Genomic DNA, 8,942 nt, shown 5'->3' on the forward strand with positions numbered 1-8,942 from the left:
TGTGTGTGTATGTATGTATGTATGTATGTATATATATATATATATAATTATATAAGTGACGTGCTAGATTTTTAACCCTAGCTATATACACTTTTTTTACCTTTGATATACACACTTTAGTCCCTGGGACCCCTTCCATATTTGTTACCATAATTTCCGTAAAAATGGACATATTTTAATTTTTTTTTTCAATCAAAAAATTGATTAAGGAATTAGTCCATGATGTGTAAAAGTCGATAGAATTAAGGAGTTTCGAGATATATAGGTTTAAAGAAAAAGAAAAATTCAAAAACATGAAAAAAATCTCGATTTAGCAAATTGCACTGGGATTTTTGGGACCTCAGTGTGTATAGCTAGGATTAATTATAATGAATTAGATAATATATTTTTAGCAGGGAATGGAAACGCGCATTACTTCCTTTTTATCGTTACTTTATTATAATAACAATTAGGTAATAATGTTGCAAAAATTACTTTTATTCGTTACTTATAACGAATAAAGTAACGCGTCAATGCGTTAAAAATAATGAATTTACCTTTTTCAGTAAATGATGTATAATGTTGAGAAGTTATTTTTAAAGTCCCAATCTTAGTGCAAACTCGGCATTTAGTTAGTTATCGCTACAGTCATAAAAAATTGCAACATCATTGTCAAACTGTTATTATAAAAAATATCGGTAAAAGTTACTATAGTTTCATTCCTTAATTTAGTACGTTAATATGATACACTGCTTGAAGTTTCATCACGTTAGTAAACTACAAAATGCTTAACATATTATATTTGATTAATAATATAATTCGATATACAATTTGTTGAATAACGACACTTTTTTGTCTTTTGACTCTTATCGTATGCAAAAAATATTTTATAAAATATACATATATAGATAATAAAGTTCCATTTATACTACTTTCACTAAGTGATTAACTTTCTAGATGCAACATACTTTTTTGTATTTTTAAAAAAAAGATTGCTTTGAAAATCATGGGAGAACAAGGCTATGAAACATTTATGTGTGTATTTTTGAATATATTTTCAATTATATTTATATTTTTTTATTATTAAACAGTTTTTTATTGATTTTTTTTTTGCAATTGACTTGTTTCCTTGATGGAAAAATTTTGTTGAAATTTTGCTGAAAGTGAATTTTTCAGCAAAAATGCTGAAAAATCGTCGAAATTAAAATCGCCTACTACTTTTCCACCAGAAACATTCTAATTTACCTGATTGAATCCGGTTGAATCTGGTTACCATAATGTAATATTAATGTGATATTTGAAAACTCCATATAGTCCCGAATACAGTGCAACTATATAATATAGTACAGGAATATAATATGTACTAAATTCTTGTATTATACTATATTCACTGCTGTACGAAAATCTTAAATACTACATTTATATTTATGCTAACGATTGTGCGAAATAATTCTACGCCTTTTGATATACTTTAATTGATATTTTAATTGTACCTTTAATTATTTTAATGATAAATTCAACTTTGAGTATTTATTCCTGCACTGTCTGAACTGGTGCACACAGGAGTACGTTTCAAATCTCGATTTTGCCAATCCGAGTATTATTTTATTCTTGTTGTTCACCAAATGTTGAACAAGGATAAAAAATACTCGTAATCTGCTCGTAATTGACAGAGTCGAGTTTTGGAATGCATCCCAGTGCGTGCAATAAGTGAAACAAAGGTATATTTGTTTCGCCTTATTGCACCGTGTGACAATTTAAACAGTGGAGGAATAAAGAGTCGACCTTTTGATTGCATCTATACTATCATTTCTTAATTTTTTACTTTTCAGTTCATGAAACAAGTCTTCACAAGTTAAGGCCGCTATTTCACTTGTGCCTTTTTGTCGTACGATGAAAGCATTTAAACTGGTATGTGTATTCTTCTCTACATTTTCACTAAAAAACAAAGTATTTCAATGCATATTGTTTCGTCGCAATAATAAATAGAATATCGTGTATATAAAATTTTCAGTCTTTATTCACTTATAACGAAAAAAATCAGCATTAAGTTTCATATTCTAATAAAAATAATTATACAATATATCTTTATTTACAATATATCAATTATGTAATTAATTATAATAACATTCACATTTCATGCACATATATACAGGGTGTCTAAAAAATCGAGGGCAATACTTTAGGAGGTGATTCAGGAGCCAAAAAGGAGGAAAAAAACTATATAAACATAGGTCCGGAAATAAGTCGTTTCCGAGTTATAACCACTTTTATGTTAAAAAATTAAAATTTATTTTTCATAAATTAGAATTATAATTTAATTCAGTGTTTTAACATAATTACATGTTTTAATTTTAAACTGTTTATTTTTTAATTTTCCGGTATTTGTAAATATAGTTACTGCATTATTTTTCGATAAACATAAACAGGTTAAATAGAGTTAAATGAAATGTGTAACAGATTAAATTAAATGTTCAAAATGACCATCTTCAGCACGTATGCAGACCCTTATTCTTCTATCAAAGGAATTCCGAACTCTTTGAAAAACAGTTTGAAAAACTCTATTTAACCTGTTCATGTTTATCCAAAAATAATGCAGTAACCATATTTACAAATACCGGAAAATTAAAAAATAAAAAGTTTAAAAATAAAACATGTAATTATGTTGAAACACTGAATTAAATTATAATTCTAATTTATGAAAAATAAATTTCAATTTTTAACATAAAAGTGGTTATAACTCGGAAACGACTTATTTCCGGACCTATGTTTATATAGCTTTTTTTCCTCCTTTTTGGCTCTTGAAGCACTTTCTAAAGTATTAGCCTCGATTTTTTGGACACCCTGTATATATATATTTTTTTTTTTAATTCAATTGTACTGAATTTCATTAAAAAGAATCCTTGATGGAAAAAATTTATACATCGTACGAATCCATCAAAAGATTACCATCTTTATCTTTTAACCGTTTTCTTCCACTAGAATAACGTGTTTCTTGTGTACCATCCGCATAAACTAGCTTTATAGTACCATCAGGATATTCTCGTCTCTGAAATATTCAAACAGATATTATTTACTAATCAATATTAATTCAAATTTGCAGTTAAACAATTTTATAAAAAAAAAAGCAAAATATGCGTTAAACGAATGGGAATAATGTGTTTAAAATAAAAGTTAAACACTCATTCACCTTATGTGCTTTTGTATGAATTTCTTTTTGTCCATTTGGTAAAATTAAAACCTTGTCGCCGTTAACAAAAGTTTGCGCTACCGTTCCGTCTGGAAATAACACTTCGACAGTACCATCGGTCATACGCTTTTCTACTTGACCACTATATACAAATATAATTTTTATTTAGAGAATATAAAACAAAGCAGCAAATTGGAACAAGCGAACGTAATAAAATAATAACAAAATAAACATACTCGGGAAATTCTAAAATCTCTAAGCCATCAGAAGTCGTTGTATGCCACGTTCGAGTTGTGGCATAAAAATATTTTATTCTCTTATTTTTGTCAGTTTCACGAACATCTCCATTGTAATAGAGCATTTTTGTTACTTCCTTATCGGGAAAGATCTTTTTGACGTTACCATTTGGATACCAATATTCTATGCGTCCATCAGTAAACTGAATCTGTTTTACAGCGTCCATACTGGTCTTACTAATTTGATCCTGAGAAGCGGAAGGGTGCAATATAGAATTTAAATTCTTCTCAAGCGACAATGTTCTATCTTTCCTTCTTTCTTTTTCTATTCTTACATCATTTTCAACTGAATCCTGATTTAATTCACGAAATTTATTAGTATAACACTCTATATCATTAGCAACATCGGCTGTTGTATGTCTAAGGTCTTTGTTTGTAGAACTCGAACAGGATTTAGCATTGCTTTTTGCACTCAGATTCTGTATTTGTGTAATTATTGGCTGGGGATCACTCAATACATCCTGGTTTGTATGAAATGGATTTTGATTTTCTATTAAATCCGATGTTGCGTCTTTTAGTAAATTTTCATATAAATACCGCTTTTTTTCCACAATGTTTCCTTCCATGAATTTTTGATTGCATTTAGGCTGTGATTCAATCTCAACTTGTTTGTATTTTTCTTTGTTTATAAGTACATCACTCGCTATTTGTTCAAAACCATCATTTACTTTAATTGCTTTCGTAATCGACTCATTTCTAGTTTTGTCTTCATCTCTATCATCATTGTCAGGAGTGGAAGTATCTGATGAAGTATTCGATGAATCATGACGCATCTTCGTTGAAGTCTCGTTGGATGGAGTTACAACAATGCGTTTGTTAATTTGATTGATAGCTTTCGTAATTACTTGCCCTGTGTTTCTCCCAAGATTTCTGATGTTTGTTCTTTTAATATTTTGTAGATTCACGACTTCTTGTTTCAATTTTGATATTTCTACTCGTAACACACGAAGCTCGCTTTTGTACCTTGATTCAGCAGCAGTCCATCTGCTTTCTTTGATATTTAGTTCATCTCTCAACTGTTCTAATTGCTCTTGCAGATTTTGCGCCTTTTGTCTTTCCATTTTACTTTGCTTTGCCTTCTCCTGAGCATCGCGAATTCTATTTTCCATTGCTATCTTTTCACGCGCTATTCTCTTTTTCTCCTCTTGTAATTGATTTTCTATTCTTCTTTTATTTTCTTCGAAATTCTTTTCTTTCTCTGCGTATTGTTTACATAGAATTACTTCCTCTTCTTGTAATTTTCGGCGTTGAAACAACAAGGCTGAACTTTCCTTTCGAAATATGTCTATTTCCTTTTCAAGTTCTAATAAACGATTTTTCAAAAGGTCTGTTTCGAAAGTATTCATTTGATTAATGCGTTCCTCAGATAAATAACAATCAATCTCTTTCACATTCGAAGATATTTTCGCTATCTCCTCAGTTATTTTTGCCGGCTCGCTTTTCAACATATATTCTTTCCTTTCGTGCACACGTAACTCTCGAGTGTCTGATGACAATGACGATGACGATAACGACAAAATAGATTGCTCTTCGTCAGATGTTTGAATAATTTCTTCAATTACTGGAGTACATTTATTATCATAGCATGTATCTTTGTTGGACAATTCGTCATTATAATTTAAAGTATTTTCTTCTTCGAGAACATGTATAGTTTTCATCAAATGATTATAATAATCTTTTTTATTATGTCCTGTTATGTCTTGTTGCAAAGGCGATTGTCTTGGAGTACCAACTGTTTTTTTATTGCTGATAATGTTCAGAGGGGAATTATGAATTTGTTCCTCATAATTAAATGGCAGCTTCTTCTTGACATCGAATGATTCTAATGTGTCAGTGGAACGATCATTCCAATTCTGTTCGAGATAATCATTTAAAGGAGAATTACTTGCTGTATCAGATACATCGGTTGAATCTATGGTTCTATATTCATTATATTCTGAAAATCTAACATGATGACTTACATCCGCTTCACTTTCGTATGTTAATTTATGTTCATTTCTCGTAGAAATGTCTCCCTCTTCATCACTATTCGACAATACTGTAGTAATAGATGTATCATGATTTTCTGGATGGTTTGTGTACTCTTCATTGCTTTGTAATACTTGATTAGTAGATATAAAACAATTTTGTGTCCTTTCTGGGATATTATCAATATCTATAATATCTCTGTAGGGATTGATAGTAGTGGCATTAGTATGAGAATGTTTATGAAGCTCTAACTGATCAACCTGGCACTGTACATCTGATTTTAAATTTCCGGCGTGTGCAACTTGTTGAATTGGCTCGATCATATCGCTTATTTGTTGACTTTGCTGTGTTTTACTTGCCACAATGCTGTTCCCGCTTGTTTGACTTGATTTAGTCTTTATTTTAAATGGTGTAGACTGCTGCAAGAATGCAAGTACTGTACTTGATGTTGAACAAAAACTAGAATTTTCCGCCTTTTCTTCCAAGAGCTCAAATATTCTTACCTCTTCTAATTCTCTCTCTGCTTTTGAATCACAGTCTGATATATTAATTTCTGATAAATGTTTTGATCCATTAGAAGTAACGTTACGTGTGACTTGGTTAGTAGGAGTAATAGATTTATTTAAAATCTTCTTCGGTAATGGAACAGTTTTCAAGCTTAATTGTCGCTTTCCATTTGCAATAGAAACATTATCAATTTTTGGAGATACATGTCTACGTGCAACAGAGCTCTTGCACTTATTACTTCTATCAATATGTTGTGTATTAGAAGATAAAGGTGTGTTATATCTTTTTGTAACTGCATTCGGAGGACGTAAATTTACAGGCATTTTAAATCTTGACAGTCCTTGACCTTTCTTTAAAAATGGTTTCTTTGTCTTAATCTTCGTATCTGTGTGTGCTTTTGACATAATTTCTGATTCTTTCTGTAATTTTTCTTCTAGTATTGTCTGAAAATCTTTTTTCGATGAAGGAAGAGGTATATCATCAATTGAGACACAATTATTTGAAACATTCAATGAGAGTGGCTTTTCATCGTCATCAATTGAGACACAATTATTTGAAACATTCAATGAGAGTGGCTTTTCATCGTCATCAATTGAGACACAATTATTTGAAACATCATTCAATGAGAGTGGCTTTATACCTTCTATTAATGAATCATTTAATTTTTTTTTCTGTGACAATACACCAAAACTGTAATCTTTCACAGAACTTCTACTTTTATCAGCAACTGTAGAAATGCAATCTGAATCATTACTTTGCTCCTGATTACAATCTTTGTATGCTGGAATAGCATTTACTGATATTCTTTTATCAATTGTTTTTAATATGCCATCTGAATTTTTCACACTGTATTGAAGCTTTGAAGTTTTATCAGGCATTGTTTCTTTTATATCTATCTCATTCTCCTGCATAACACATGTGTCCTCCGTATTTTCAATAATATCAAAGTGTGTTGGCAAACCAAGTGCTTTGTAAATACGATCTTGTTCATGACTTAAAATCTCCCTTTGCATTTGTTGTTGCTTCAATAATCTTTCTTGTTGTTCTATTTGCCATTGCTTTAATTTCTGTAAGCGTTCAGCTATAGATGATTCTACATCCATGATATTTATATCTAAAATAATTGAAACTTGATTTAAGCAAAAATTATTTTTTTTTAACTTCTACCAACAATTTTCGACACATAATAAAAACAAAAATAACTTACTTAAAAAAGTATATATTGCCCTTTTTAAAGCCCCTTTGAAAAATGCAATGTTAAATAAAGCATAGTGATATACATATAAATATATTTAAAGCTTAAGTAAGACAAACTGCATTTTAGAATCACAAAAAAAAAGTTGATGTCCAGATACTCTGAAAAATATAATGAAATATAAATATAATTCATAAGTGGCATTTATAAATCTGTTTTTGCTAAAGTTTGATTTTATATTTGGAATCCTAAGGCTTGTACATACAATGAATACAAATAAGATATAAAATATGTATATATCTCATTTGTATCAACCGGTTTAACCTCTATTTGCATTTAACATCTCTAATTTCAACATTTAATATCTCTAATTTCATAGTTATTTCTGATCTTAATATTTCTTCCATCATATGTAGAGCCTAATATTAAATAAATATTATATATATATATATATACTTACGCACTTATATATGTGTATGTATGTACATATATTGAATGTAAATACTGAAATAAATCGGTTCAATTCGGTCCGTTTTCACTGAGCGCGTCAAGCGTCGCATCGTCACGAGTTAACCAATCAAAACATATCATCTGTGTACAAAGTATAACTCTCTTTCTCTTTCTTTCTTTCTTTCTTTCTTTCTGTCTCTCTCTCTCTCTCTCTCTCTCGCAACGCGACGCGTGACGCGTTCAGTGGAAATGCACCCACTTTAATCGAGAAAATGGCGCTATCTTGTGCGAGTAAGTTTTTGTGGGAATATAAATCATGAATAAGTTATTTTTTATTTTGACTATCCTTATGTGATGCTTATATTTACATGCAAGTTTACACGACGATACTTAATACAAAATTATGTTATTGACGAAATAAGAAATTTTATACCGGCACAATCAGCAAACATAACCTAAGGTCTGTTCTGTTGCATGCATAACGCGCTGAAACATGAAGTATCATTTTATCCTTGTTCGCAGAGTGTTAAAGAAGGATAAAATGATATCATGTGCATAATGCAACGGAACGCAGCCTTAGAATGTTCTAATGATTTAGTCTTATAATATACATATAATAATAATTTGAATGATTTATTAATAAAAATAAAATTTTACAATGGCATAATTAAAATTATTATTTTGCAGATTATATAATTGTAAGCGCTTATATATAATGTTAATGTATACATTAATATGTACAAATGTATCATATATATATATATATATACATAACTTATTAATTCAATTAATAATACTTATTTTAAAACATTATAATTTATATATTTAAATCTTAATACAATAAAATTTCGAGATGTAATAAAGATTGTGTAAATTTTGATAATTTTCAGTTTCTAATGAAGTACCAGAACATCCAGTAATATCTCCTGTCTCTGGCTCAATATTTGAGAGACGTCTCATAGAAAAATATGTGACTGAAAATGGAGTAGATCCTATTAATGGCAAAGAACTTACTATTGAACAACTTATTGATATCAAAGGTACTTTTAAACTCGTATTTTTTATATAATTATTTTTATATAATTTATAATCTTTCTTGTTACAGCAACTCCAATTGTCAAGCCCAAACCACCTAGTGCGACTTCTATTCCAGCAATATTAAAAATTATGCAAGATGAATGGGATGCTGTTATGTTACATTCATTTACATTACGACAGCAACTCCAGACTGCAAGGCAGGAACTGTCTCATGCTTTATATCAACATGATGCGGCTTGCCGTGTGATTGCTAGATTGACTAAAGAAGTTACTGCTGCTAGAGAGGCTCTCGCCACTCTCAAGCCACAAGCTGGAATTG

At 29.9% G+C, this 8,942-nt stretch overlaps 2 protein-coding genes across 2 annotated transcripts in view; one reads left to right on the top strand and one right to left on the bottom strand.

The window, feature by feature from the left end:
• Window positions 1-2,814: 2,814 nt before the first annotated feature.
• On the bottom strand, window positions 2,815-7,175 carry Sas-4 (spindle assembly abnormal 4). Its single transcript, XM_018444476.1, has 4 exons — window positions 7,148-7,175; window positions 3,406-7,054; window positions 3,170-3,311; window positions 2,815-3,028 (listed from the first exon to the last, which is right to left on the bottom strand). The coding sequence occupies exons 2-4, from the start codon at window positions 7,041-7,043 to the stop codon at window positions 2,897-2,899; spliced, it is 3,912 nt and encodes a 1,303-aa protein (XP_018299978.1). The 5' UTR covers window positions 7,044-7,054; window positions 7,148-7,175; the 3' UTR covers window positions 2,815-2,896.
• Window positions 7,176-7,817: 642 nt separating this feature from the next.
• Window positions 7,818-8,942, top strand: part of Prp19 (pre-mRNA processing factor 19) — a 3,831-nt gene continuing 2,706 nt past the window's right edge. The window contains exons 1-3 of the mRNA XM_018444482.1: window positions 7,818-7,876; window positions 8,476-8,625; window positions 8,691-8,942. The exon at window positions 8,691-8,942 is cut by the window's right edge and continues 20 nt beyond it. Coding sequence (XP_018299984.1) covers window positions 7,858-7,876; window positions 8,476-8,625; window positions 8,691-8,942 — 421 coding nt within the window. The 5' untranslated portion in view covers window positions 7,818-7,857. The remainder of the gene's footprint in view (window positions 7,877-8,475; window positions 8,626-8,690) is intronic.

The sequence above is a fragment of the Mycetomoellerius zeteki genome, unplaced genomic scaffold, assembly GCF_001594055.1.
Source record: "Mycetomoellerius zeteki isolate Tzet28-1 unplaced genomic scaffold, Tzet1.0 scaffold150, whole genome shotgun sequence".
Classification (NCBI taxonomy): domain Eukaryota; kingdom Metazoa; phylum Arthropoda; class Insecta; order Hymenoptera; family Formicidae; genus Mycetomoellerius; species Mycetomoellerius zeteki.